General features: G+C 35.4%; 1 protein-coding gene across 2 annotated transcripts in view; it reads left to right on the top strand.

Moving 5' to 3' along the window:
- The window catches only part of LOC110095149 (GPI ethanolamine phosphate transferase 1), a 40713-nt gene that overhangs the window by 4616 nt on the left and 22514 nt on the right, over positions 1–13583 (top strand). The window contains exons 3-8 of one of the 2 annotated variants that reach the window (XM_020820567.2): positions 1001–1156; positions 3174–3467; positions 4934–5151; positions 5235–5309; positions 5502–5568; positions 5760–6088. In XM_020820567.2, the coding sequence (XP_020676226.1) occupies positions 1001–1156; positions 3174–3467; positions 4934–5151; positions 5235–5309; positions 5502–5568; positions 5760–6088 (1139 nt within the window). The remainder of the gene's footprint in view (positions 1–1000; positions 1157–3173; positions 3468–4933; positions 5152–5234; positions 5310–5501; positions 5569–5759; positions 6089–13583) is intronic. The other variant, XM_020820581.2, reaches the window with a different exon arrangement.

The raw sequence follows: 13583 nt of genomic DNA, 5'->3' as shown, positions 1-13583 counted from the left end.
TCTGTGCCATTGGTTTGCATCCTAAGCGTTTGAAGGCCCCTACTTGCTGCCCATGGGCTCCCAGCCTCCATACGTGGTGGTCCAAAGTTCCCACTGCTTTATAGAAGCTGTCCAGGGTGTTCCTCAACATTGCAAGTTGCTGTCTAGATTGCAAGGAAGTAGAAAACTGCTGCCCAAAACCTCTCCAGGCTTCAATCTGCTGTCCTCTCTTTGTCGACAACCACAACGATCACACCTGAGCTTCGTTTCCTCCTCCATTGGTTGCTGTCCAGAATTCCTGCACATAGCCAGGCTGCTGTCGAAACTGCTGTCCTGCAGCCCCAACGACTTTCCCAGCTTGCAAGAAGGCTGAATTTTAACAATCCAACAAGAAGAGCTGCTGTCCAAGAGTATGGAAAACCCCAAAGCTACTGAGAGATCCTCTTCCACGCAAAGCCTCCTACCCGTTTCACATCAAAATGCGTGGTGTCATAACTGTTACATACTGTTTTTGGTATGACTTGTAACCGATTGCTTAGTTTGTAAAATAAAAAGAAAAGAAAGGAAAGATAAAAAAATCCTTATTTATCTATCTATTTCGCTTATAATATGTGGATTCCTGTTAGATCTTACAACAAATCTAACCAACTTCCGAGAACAATGCATTAAGATCAGTGTTTGATCATTCAACAACAATTTATCGTTATAAAGCATTTTTTAATGTTAATTAGCAATTCTAGTGTGTTTCCATTCCCAATAGGATGGTAGTTTGCTTGCTTTTGCTATTTTTGTGGTTACCCTTTTTCTCTATAGTTACATAATTTTATTTGTCATACTTTTTTTCTTTGTACAATCTTCGATATCTTTTGTTTTTTTGTATTATTTATATATGTACTACAAATTTCGCATCTATCAACATTTTGAGGGATTTTCCTTACATTACTGGTTTCCATGACCATCGTGATTTGTTTACTTGTTTTTTAAACCATAAATTTGGTAATTGTCCTATGCTTTTTTGCAGGATGGAAAGCTAACCCTGTTGAGTTTGATTCAGTTTTCAACCGCAGTAGACATACATTTGCTTTTGGTAGTCCTGATATTATCCCAATCTTCTGTAGCGGTTTGCCTCATAGTACTTGGGGTTCGTACCCCCATGAATTTGAAGACTTTGCTACTGGTTAGTTTGTAGTTTATCTTTCTATTTTTGTTGATATTATGCACTTGATTCTTTTAGGTATTCAATTTGCTTTGTATCTCCTCTTTTGGACATTGTTCTTGATATGGTATGCTTTATAAGTCTTTTTTTAGTATGCAAGACATTAAAAAAATGATAATAAAAGGCTTTTGATGTTTATTTATCAGATTAAATACCAAAGTAATCCTCCAATTACTCGTGTGGTAAAAAAAAATCCTCCAATTACTCGTGTGGTCAATTTAGTACCAGAGTATTACATTTGTTAATATAATTAATCAATTATGTAAAATTGATTGAAAATTGTCCTTTACGTAGAACTTGTGATAGAAAATTGATCCCAATTTAGTCCATTAACCATACAAAATTGATCCCATGTTAGTCGTTGAGGGTCCGTTGTGAATCAATTTTGTGTAATTGAGAGTCTAAATAGGAAAAATTAAATTCTCGGAGATTAAATTGTTCAAAGATAATTAGTTAGAGGCCTATTTTGATGTTTAATGCTTTATGTATCAGTCCACTGAATTTTGAAATCAGGAATTTTGCTAGACTATTTGCAAGGCTAGAAGCATTGAGAAACTTGATACTACGCCTAGGTACTTGGTGTTTGGTATTACATCAAGGGCCAAATTTAAGTTAGTATTTAGTTCAAACATGTTTGTTCGCTCTCAGGAGTTTTGAAACTCTGTCAGTCAAATTAAATATTTCATGAAGGCAATGATTCTTAGAGTATGCAGCTTGAAAATTTTCTCTATTTAATCATTGAATAGCTGCACGACTTGATAACTTTGCTTTATTATTGATTTCTTTATTATTCTATTTTATTCTGTCAAAAATTCTATTAGAGAGAGTTTAGTAATGCTAAATCTTATGTTTGTTTGGGACAACTTTTTTTATTGCTTTCTACAACAGCTTTTTAGCACAAAAGTTTTTTGAAAGCATCAAAAAAATAGTGGTCAAAAGCTGTCCCAAATAAGACCTCAATTATGTAATTTAAATCACCTGTTTGAAAGCTCCCTTGAGTGGAAAAGGAAAGGTGTCTTCTCCTTGGAGGGCACTTTGAATAACCAATGGATAGTGTCGGTTTTGACTTGAGCAAACCTTCAACATCTATTGAGCTCATTGAGCCGTCAACTGCTTGATAGAATCTCTATATGATTGGAGATGGAGGAATATTGCTTCATTCAGCATCACATTTGAGCAAACAAAGATTAGATATTCTAGCCAAAGCAACCTCCATAACTACATTTGTACTAATATGGTGAAAACCTATTCTTTATAAGCTCCAGAAAAAATGATTTTCAACTAAGAAAAAATGTTATTTACAACTCAAAAGCAAGGCTAAATTTTGTACCTTAAAAAAAAAGCAGCAGCAGCAGCCACACCTAGTTTGAGCAACCCTCCTCCCCCTCTTCCCCTCCCCCACTAACCAAATTGTGCTCTTTTTCAGTGTATGTGGGTTTGGGGTTTTTCTGGAGAGGGTTCTATATCTTCGTCTACTTCCTTACAAAGAAAAGTCAACGTTGATGATTCACTGATGATTAGCTTTACTGCATTTTGAAGTCTTCTAGTTTAGGTGATTCTTCTGTCAGTACTACTGGATAAGTGATGTCAAGCTGTAAAAGATACAGGCTACAGCTAAGCATGTTCATATGTGCCCTTGTTTGAATCTGGGAAACAGTCTATTATTGCTGTTTATGTGATTTAAATATAATATGACTAAGACCAGATCTATTGGGACATGTTCATAGCTAAGGTCATGTAAAGATTAGAACAGGTAAATCAGCTTCAGCAATTGCTATGAATAATTTATAAATTAGTTTTAGAGTTTATAATACGGGTACTGTTTTTCTGGGAATATCTTTTAATGTCATTCATTTGAAACTTCGACTTTGGTTTGGACATCAATTGATGCTAGAATTATGTATTATAATCAGGAACGGTTATTTTGTTTTTTTCTTTGTATTGAACTAGCTTTTATTGGAGCGAGTTTTTATTGCAGATGCATCTTTTCTGGATCAGTGGTCTTTTGATCAATTTTACAGCCTTCTGAACAGGTCCTATGATGATAATAAATTAAGGGAGCTGCTTCTGCAGGATAATGTGGTCATTTTTTTGCATTTGCTTGGTTGTGATACAAACGGGCATGCACATAGACCCTACTCCTCCATATATCTGAATAACGTTAAAGTTGTTGATCAGATAGCAGAGAATGTTTACAATATTGTTGAAAACTACTTCAAAGACAATAGAACAGCTTATATTTTTACAGCAGATCATGGGATGAGCGATAAAGGTATGTTTGGATATTTTGCATTCTTTTCTCTCTTTGTTTTTTTTTTAATGAAGATGAGTGTTGACATTGGAAATATTTTTAGGAAACTTCTCTAAATATGGCCAATTGAGCATTTTTATTTCATTGTAATTGGTCTAATTTATGATTCTCTTTTATAAATAGACAATTCATCTATTAATGCACTTCAGTTATTTTCCCTCTGATATGATTTTAGACCTTGCCCCTCGTGAGGAGCCTGCAATAACATCTTTTTTTTTCTACGATATCATTAGTGGCAGACCTATGCATGCTACCCAACCTCTAAAATTTAATAAATTAGTTTAAGTAAAGGGCATTTTAGGCATTTCCCCACCAGCAACAATATTTTGTGGGAAGAAAAAGACAAACTCCAGATCGTTCAAACTAGTAGAGCCGCAGGCGCCTGCAGCTGTAACCTTGTTCTTCATTTTTTCCATAATCCATACCGCGATTGCAATCCGTGCCAAGCTCCAAAAGTGGGAATGATTTGGCCATTAAGAGAGAATGGAGGAATAAGTTAATCACTTCAAGCTTACAAAGAACATCCCAATGGCATCCTCTTTTTGAGAATATATGATTTTAAATAAATTTAAATTTCAGTCCCAATCTAATTTAATTAAAAAAAAGGAAATTTTCTTGAATATCTTAACAATCTAATAAACAATAATTAAATGTAATAAAAATAATCTAAATATCCGTCCTTAATTTTGGATTTGCCTTTTATTGTCTTGATATTTGATGCCGACACCTTCATATATTCTAAAAATTATTGGGTTCATCTGGAAAGTTTCCTTGTTTTCTAGACTCTTTTAGAAAGATCTGGAATATTTTATAATTATTGTAATTTCTATGGCTGCAATCCTCTTGGATCAATGTGTTGGCCCTTGTAATTGAGATTCTTTATGAATCATACCATCATCATCTTTTGTTGTCTCAAGTATTCCACATCACTTTATAAATACTTCATTCCCACACTTTTTTTGTTACTTATTAGCTTAACTCTTTTGGATAACATTGCTGATATTGCTAGCTGAAATGCTAACCTTAGCTGTCCTAGTCTCCTTAATAACCCTTATACACTAATTGTGGCTCCCTACCTTATTAATGCTTATTCTATGGTTTTTAATGCATGAAATGCCATCTGAACTTTTTTGTTTCTATTACTTTATCTTAAAAAGTTTTTACCACCCTAACTTTGTGTAATTTACTCTGTTTTCATGGTTTGAAATGCATCCATCTCTGACTATTTCTGGTCAACTCAACTTTGCTGTGCTATCCCCTACTTCCAAAATAATAGGATATACATGAACAGTCATCTAATTATATGATACATTTTTATACTGGACAATTGATTGCAGTTTTCCCATATTGTATGGTTCTTTGCTAAACCCATGGTTTCAATTTACTTCTCAATTGAGTGTTCATCTCATTCAAGTGTTAAATTTCAGGAAGCCATGGGGATGGACATCCTACAAACACAGACACACCGCTTGTAGCATGGGGAGCCGGTATAAAGGGTCCTAAACGGCTATCCAACAGCTATCAACGTGATAACAATTTTCGTTTTGTTGATGACCACAAGCATGACATGCCTACCCCTTCTGAATGGGGCCTTACAGGCATAGAAAGAGTTGATGTAAATCAGGCTGATATAGCTCCTCTAATGGTTAGATGCTTGTGGACCTTAAAATTTTAATATGGTCTACATGTTCTTTCCGTTCATGTTTGTAGATTATGTGATTTGTGCAGGCCACACTTGTTGGTTTGCCATGCCCAGTTAATTCAGTTGGAAATTTACCGCTGCAGTATCTTCAATTGAATAAGGTCTGGTTTTGAGAACATGTTAAAATTGAATATCTTTTCAGTACACATTGTTTGACCACTTATTTTGTTTGTTTTGCAAATTATGCCGATAACTTCATACATAAATTTTTGCTTTAGCTGGGTGCAAAACTCTGAAATTTTTTCCTGACTCAACAATTACTTTCATTGCTACGTTTTGTTTGCTTTTTTTAGGGAGAAGAAGTTGAAGCTGCTCTTGCAAATACAAAAGAAATTTTAAATCAGTTTCTTCGCAAGTCACGTATCCTTGTTTGGTTGCATTTTTTATTTATGAGACTTTTCGTTCTGTCTGCTTTAACAAAACCTATTTCCTTAGGCATACCATGCCATCAATCATTAAGTGTTCTCCATTAGTTGTATTTTGCTATTTAGAAAGAGAAACAGTTTCCTGGGATTCAAAATTTATTTCTGTTTCCTTGATGAGTTGTTAAGAGCTAAAGCAGTCGAGCTCACTTCGTTTTAATCCATTCATGCCCTTGATAAATTATTCCTCTGTTCTTGGTCAAATTGAAGATTTCATATCTGCACATGATTATGATGCTGCAATGAAATCATCTGAAAATCTCAGAAGATTATCCTTGACAGGAATTCACTATTTCCAAACCTATGATTGGTTAATGCTGATGAGCACCGTAACCCTTGGTTATGTTGGATGGATAATTAATCTTGTTTTACACATACTACAGTCTTACACGTTTTTGTCAAGAAACCTTTCTGTGAAGAAAAATCAAACACAATCTCGTGGAAGTATGATGAAAAAAGTAAGGACATCAAGATTTTTATATATTTTTAATATATATTATTCATGATTCATTTTATGATTTTTCATATTTGATTTTATGGCTTAGTTGTATTTTGTTGGTTAGCTTAGCACCCTATATCTATTTTTAGTTATTGCTCAGGCTGTCCCATAAGCCATTTGCATTTTGTCTACCTTGCTAATGGCGTATGATGGTGATATAAAAATGTATTATTTGCTATAATTAGCTGATCTTAGTCGATTTGTTTTTGAGCATGAGAGTGACCTTTGAAAAATAATGGTTTTTGAGTAGCGCATGCAGTGATTATTAGGATTGACGACTTGATTATTAGGATTGATGACTCGATTGTTTTTAATTGACATGTATGTGCTGTAATTAGTTTTTATTTCGGAAAGTTTTTATTTAGTGATAAGCAGGTTTACTTATATATCTTTTAGGAGGATTGTTCCCTTATTATAATTATGAGTTTTAATACTCAAGAAGACAGTAATATTTTTTTTCCCCCTCAATCTGATCAACATAATATCAGAGCAGAGTTAATAATCTATTTATCACCCTTCCTTTCTATTTCCTAGCTTCTGCACAAATCGTCAGCTCCTAATCTTGCACGTGACATTGCTCACACACTCCAAAGCTTGATTCAATCTCATGATCTAGCGCTTGCACTCCCACACTCACTCTTCCTATATTAGTGCCGTTAACACATATTTATCTGCTTGCCCACTCGCTCGCCCACCCACTTAACTGCATATGTTTGCTCGTCCATGCCTGCTCTCACTCTTCAAACACATTTATAAACTTAATTAGCTATGTAGCCTTGTTGCATTCAAACTTTTGTCTTCTCAACTTGTTACCTTTGGATGCTGCAGCCTTTTGTTGCCATCACATTCTTGCTTGCTGCAACTCTTTTGCTACCCTAGGAGCACGTATCTGTTATCTCATTCGTTTATCATTCACCATTGATTTGAGTTAACTCACGATTTTCTATATCTATCTCTTATGATTGCCTTGGCTTTTCGATCTCCCCTTTATGATTGTAAACCCTCCATCATTATTAACACAATAAAATTCAATGGTGCTAATTATCTCATATAGTTGAGGGCCGTTGCTCTCTTCTCGATTCTCATGTCAAGCTTATTCACTTTGATTTGCCTTCTTTGCCTTACGATGACACCTCAAATTACTAAATGACAAGCTTTTAATTGTGATATTCTCACCTGGATGCTTAATAATCTCGATTCCTCTTTTGCCTCAGCTGTCATGCTTCATGAAAAGACCAAGACAATTTTGATTTTTTTTGCTTCACCAAAATTTTTAGGAAATTAACATTTCAAAATTATATATTCTTTACTTTGAACTATTTACTATTCAATATTTACCCATCTTGAAATGCTATAGTACTCTCTACGGGATAAGTGGGATGAGCTACTGCTTTACATACCTTTTACTACTTATTCAATGGTTCGACAAAAATTGAAATAAGGATTTTTTATTGCCAAATTTCTCAATGGTCTGCATCCGTCACTTTAGCATGCACAATCTTTGCTGATGCTTGATTCTACATTTCCCAAATATTGAGTTTGTCTCCTTCGTCAGTTTCTGATCAATCTATCCTTTGATTAGGGATATCATCATGGTTATGACTTATGATTGTAGTGGTTCTAATGATGGTTGCCATGGCCATGGGGGAAAGGCTTCGCCTTGTTTTAATTGTGGACATACTAACCACCCTTCAAAATATTGTTAGGTGAATTTTAACTCTCATCTCAACTGCTTAACAGCGTACGTGATTGCTGATTATGCTTCTGTTCTAATTACTTTTGGATCTGTCACTTAGAAAGATTATGAGCTCCCACTTTATTACTGTCAGGCATATGCATATGTTGTCCATGCCATTTTCTACTGTGGTTTTGCATTTGTTGTTTTTGTTACGCTTTAAATTTTAGATTATGATGCTTCATCTCATATGATAGCTAATCAATAATTACTCATATGATAACTAATCAATAATTATTCTCCTTCACCTATTTTCTCTGTCCTATCCTTATTGCTGATGATTCCTTCTTTCTATGTTTGTCTCTCTTTCCAAGGGCTCTTCGCTCCTATATGTGTTGAATGTTCCCAAAATTTCTCTCATTTGACTTTTCATTCATTGTATTACTAAATGTCCACAATTTACTTTTTATCCATCTCAATATGATGAAGTTAATTGGGGGCGTTGAAGCTAGTTGAGTCCATTATTTGATGAACGAGATCCCTTCTGCTTTTCCTCCACTAATCTGGATCAACAAAATTATCATTTGGGTCATTTTCTGCCACCATGTCTTTAAGATTTTGTTACTATCACCTCCATTCTAACTAAGTTTGAATGTGATGATTATGAGCTCGGTAAACATCATCAGATGCCTTTTCTTTCTTCAATGTCAAGTCCTATTAATGTCTTGTTTGATTTATTTCATTTTGGTATTTGTGGTTCTAGTCTTGTTCTTACCTAGTTAGGGTTTAAGTACTTATAAATTTTTGTTGACAGTAATTCTCAATTGTATGGTTGTTGACCTCTAATTAGCCAAAACGATCATCCGGGCCATGTTGGAAAACTTAATCAGCAAAAAGGCAAGACACTTAAAATGCTAGAGCATGACAAGAAGTTCGTCAGCATGATCATACTCCCATAACAGAGCCTGACCTAGTGCAGTACCCGATAAGTTTTGAGTTTTAGAGTTCAATAATTTCAACAGGAATGTTTGCTAATCACAATCTCGGACCTCTCACAAGAAGAGCACGAGGATGAACAATTCACTTTCTCACTAGCTATTAAGTATGTACATGAAGTGACTGGTATATTATCATGCTAGAGATAGCCAACACAACCAGCCTCTCCTCACCTGATCTTCTCACATTCTAACGTATGACACATCGCCAAACACGTTCCAAAGAAAACGGCTTGTATAAAATAAATGGAAATGAAACTTTTTGGTGGGGGCAAGAAATATAGGGAGCCTATACCCCTCGCCCACACGAAAGAGATGAGCACCCGGACACCCGCTAACACTCGAAAATAGACGAAAATTCTATGACGACGAGCAAACTCTTACATTTCAATTTAAAGACAGAAAAGAAATTAAAAAATTACAAACGACGACGACTTGCAAACTTAAAATTAAAGACGACACCCTAAAGTTGCTGCACTTGGAAGAAAGATACAGATGGAGTGGCACTTGCAGAGAGACAAAATAGATTAGAAGCCGAGACGAAAGGTTGGAAAGAGCTCGCAAGATTTCCGGAGGGGATGAGAAAGAAGACGGACAAAGCTCGCAAGCTTTTCCAATAACCCGCAGGTTAGATTCCAAAAATCACATATCATTCAACTTTAAAACAATACATAACCCCTTATATTTATAGGTATGAAAGGGGAACACAAAAGGACACTAACAATGAATTCACATAGGAATTCCAAACAACAAAAGCTATAAAAACCCAAATGCTTTTCACAGAAAAACAACCGAAGCCCAATAACCGAAGGAGCAGCCGCGGGAGCCAAGGAACCGCACGGAACCGAGGCGCCAAAGCCACGGGAAAACTCCCCCAGCTCGGAAAACCAAAAGCCACCGTGGGAATCAAGGAGACAATGCACGGAAATCAGCCACCCGTGGAAGCCAAGAAGCCAAGGCATGGGAAAACAAACTTTCTTGGGATTCCAAAAGCCATTTTTGAATCCCAAGAGACTAACATAAATTAAAACATAAAAACCATAAAAAATACATTTAATAAAAAGATAACTATAAACTAAAACGTTAGCTAATAATGATCTAACCCTTAGTTCAATAAATGAACTAAAGACCAGCTCATAAATGAGCTAAGATTTCAGCTCAAATTGATTGAGCTTGTAAACTCGGGGGAAGCCAAAATTGATTTATTTTGGATATGAGTTGACCCCCCTTTGTCTACATCACTTTTTGAACTTACGCTTACTGGAAATTGGAATCTCCGGCTCTCTTACTTTGGCGATCCTGTTCGAATCTGGTAAACAAGCTGCCTTTGATCCCGCTTTTGTTCACGGTACTTCCTGAATCCGAAGCCAGCCGCCCGACTCCTTCCCTTTATGGATCTCACATTCGATTCCACTGCACCCGCCCATCTGTGACTTAGGCCCAAACAACGTCCAAACCTCCCGCTCGACTCCATACCACGTGATTTAGCCCTCTTTCCTCTTCACTATTCGTCTACACATTTGAACGGACCAAACCGACCGAGCCAGATGCCCTTGTGGCATCAATTGGCCGCCCTCCCTTTGTTCATGAACGAACGAGTCCTATCCGGCTCTCACACCCGACTTCTGCTTCTCGCCTGCCTTTAGCGATCTGGCACGGAGTATCCATGCCCGAGCCACTTCTCCCGATCGCAATATCAGGCTGTCCCTTATTCCCCCAAATCAACGACGCCACCCTCTCTAAGTCCGAACGACAACAAATAATTCGACACTCTATGAGTTCAATCAACGGAACCTACGCCATTCCACTCTACTTATTGAAATAGTGAGTGTGCGATGAGCGATTATGTGCATATGATAATAATAATAATTATTATTATCATTATTATAATAAGAAAAAAAATATAATAATAAAATAAAAGCAATCACTGCAATCATCAAGTGGAGGACTTGAAGATATTCCGAGATCGATTTACTCCCCCGAAATCCTCGGTTATTGATTCGATCTGATCGAGTGGACCTAAAGGGCAAGTGGCCTCCCAAATCTCCCCTTGTGGGGAGGGGAATGCTGCCGAAATCCCAAGAAAATGCTAAATTATCGTGATCGTCAAATTGGAGAAACTTGAAGATCAATTTCGTGGTCGATTCACTCCCCCAAAGCCATCGCCGTCGATTTGATCTGCCCAAGCAGCCCTGAAAGGGCAAGTTCCCTCCCCAACCTTCCATCGTGTGGAGGGGATGCTAGGAGGCTACCAAAATTTTGTCAGGAGGCTACTGAGCCTACAATTTTAGAGTGCTACACTTATAAATTTAATAAACTAGTTAATTTAAACTAACTAATTTATTAATTAACTCAGTTAAAATCAAATTCCAAATCAATTAATTAATTGATTAATAACTAGTTAATAAATTTTAAATCTCCAAATTTAATTAAACTAATTAATTTGCAAGAGAGAACTCTTAATTAATAAAATACATCAATTTGAAATAAATTATATTAATTAAATAACTAATTAAATAATTGAAATCAGTTAATTAAACAAATTGAATCATAATCTAATTAGTTGAGTGACTAATCAATTTAAAATAAAATTCACTTTAATTAATATAATGAGTTAATTGATTAATATTAAAATTAAACCCCCTTTTTAATAATTAATAACTCATTTTAAATGAATTATTTTAAATTGAGACCTTATTTAATTAATTAAATTTGATTAACCACTTTAAAATAAAATTTAACAATTTAATTAAATTAAAATCCATTTATTTTAAAATAAAATATCATTTAATTAATTGAGCAATTTAAACTTTGATTTAATTAACAAATTAATTTTAAACACAAATGAATTAAACTAAGCAATTAATTTTTAATTAAAACTTAACTTTAATTAAAAATCTTTTTAATTAAAACTTAATTTTAATTAAAAATCTTTTTAATTAACTAATTAAATCAATTAAATCAAAATAAAGAAAAGTACATGAAAGTAATGTTTTACACTAAATTGATACTGAGTAACACACACACAAACTAATAAAATGATGACCAAAACATAAAATAGAAAGAAAGCTCCAAAATCCTAAACTAAACCCCTCCAACTCCTGGCAAGCTCTCCAAGCCTTAGCTCCGGGTAAACCCTGCAGTTGCAAGCTTCAGCTTATGTAACTGCTAGCCACAATGTACCTGCAAGTAAACAAACAAAGCATTAATATAGTGTAATAAATCAAACTAGTACTTAATTATTAGTAAACTAAGCAGGTACTGCAAGAACAAAACAAGCATTGGCAAAACAAGCTTGTACTAAAAGACCAAAACTAGTAAAAACAAAACGGGTATTGGTAAAACAAACATATACTAAAGTAGAATTGGTATTGAAAGCAAATAAAAAAAAAGCGGGTACTGAACAAACAAAGCTACTAAAATAAAAGCCAAACTATTGAAGTAGGAAACACTATAGGAAAAACGTCATTTTCCGGCAGACATTTTCGCCGGAAAATTGGCCAAAATCCGTCGGAAATTAGCATTTCCGGCGGAAATATTTCCGCCGGTTTGATGCGCGTCGAAAAAGATCTTTCGACGCTGAAAGCTTGGGTAGAAGGAAGTCAAGGAACTAATGTCGGGTGGTAGGGTGTGTAACTACTTTAAAGCTAGCCTAATACACAACTACTAGCTAAAGCATGGCAAATCCTAGTTAAATTAATGCACACAACCTTCCAAAGGAAGTTATGAACCCTCCTAAGGGGAGCAACAAATCCAAACAACGGGCCACTTCTAATAGAGGTCGTAAGACCCACTATTCAGGCTACTTCTAATAGAAGCACTAAGACCCACTTAAATGTAGAATTACAATGCTGCTACCAAAACCCCACTAAACTAGATCGCCGCTAACCCAAGCGCCACTGAAAACTTCTAATAGAGGTCGGAAGTCCGAGGTTAATTAATACTTTAGGGAAAACAGAATAAATATTACTTTCCGGAATCCTCACCCCTACTATTGTTCTTCGTTTTCAGTTGAACTAGCCTTTCCACTTGTTTGTCTTTCTCTAAAAGTGTCTATATCTATATTTTAACCTCTATAGGTTTACACACCACAACTTCATTCTCCTCCTGCAGCAACGCTTTCATCCACATCTTATTTCCATTTTTTTATTGCCATTCACAAAGGTGAACGACAATGTAATGATCATCTTATTCAATGTTTTATGTCCTTTGGTTATCTTTCATTTGGTTTTTATTTTTATGTTTTGTCTGTCATCAGTTTCTATTCTGAAGAAATATTAGAATGCTTCAAGATCTTTGTTGGAAATAGGCTATAAGGTTACTTAAATGATTAATATGCTAAATTGACATGTATAGATCTGATTTCCTCTCCTCTTGGCATTATATTGGTCCCATGTTGGTAGGTTTACACCATTGGATTTCATTGAGATGGCTCCGTCTATAGATACAAGAATTGTGTAGTTGCTAAAGGTTTTACTCAAGTTTATGTGATTGACTACTTTGATTTATCCTTAGTTGCTGATTTTGTCCCAATTTTTTGTTTGTCGCCAATAATTAAAGTTGGTCATTGCTGCAAATGGATGCGAGTAATGCCTTCCTTATGTGATCTCATTGAAGCTGTTTATATTGGAACAACCCATAGGATAGGTTGCTGAAGGGGGAACCAGTGTTTGTAAGTTCAACAAAACCATTTTGGGCTTAAGCATAGCCCTTGCGTTCAGTTTATTAAGTGTTGCAAGCTTCTTATTGAAGCTTGTTTTCGCAGCAATGCAACAGATTTAACG

The sequence above is a fragment of the Dendrobium catenatum genome, unplaced genomic scaffold (genome assembly GCF_001605985.2).
Source record: "Dendrobium catenatum unplaced genomic scaffold, ASM160598v2 original_scaffold_76759, whole genome shotgun sequence".
Classification (NCBI taxonomy): Eukaryota; Viridiplantae; Streptophyta; class Magnoliopsida; order Asparagales; family Orchidaceae; genus Dendrobium; species Dendrobium catenatum.
Note: the sequence above shows the minus strand (reverse complement) of the source record. Positions and strands in the feature narration are given on the sequence as shown.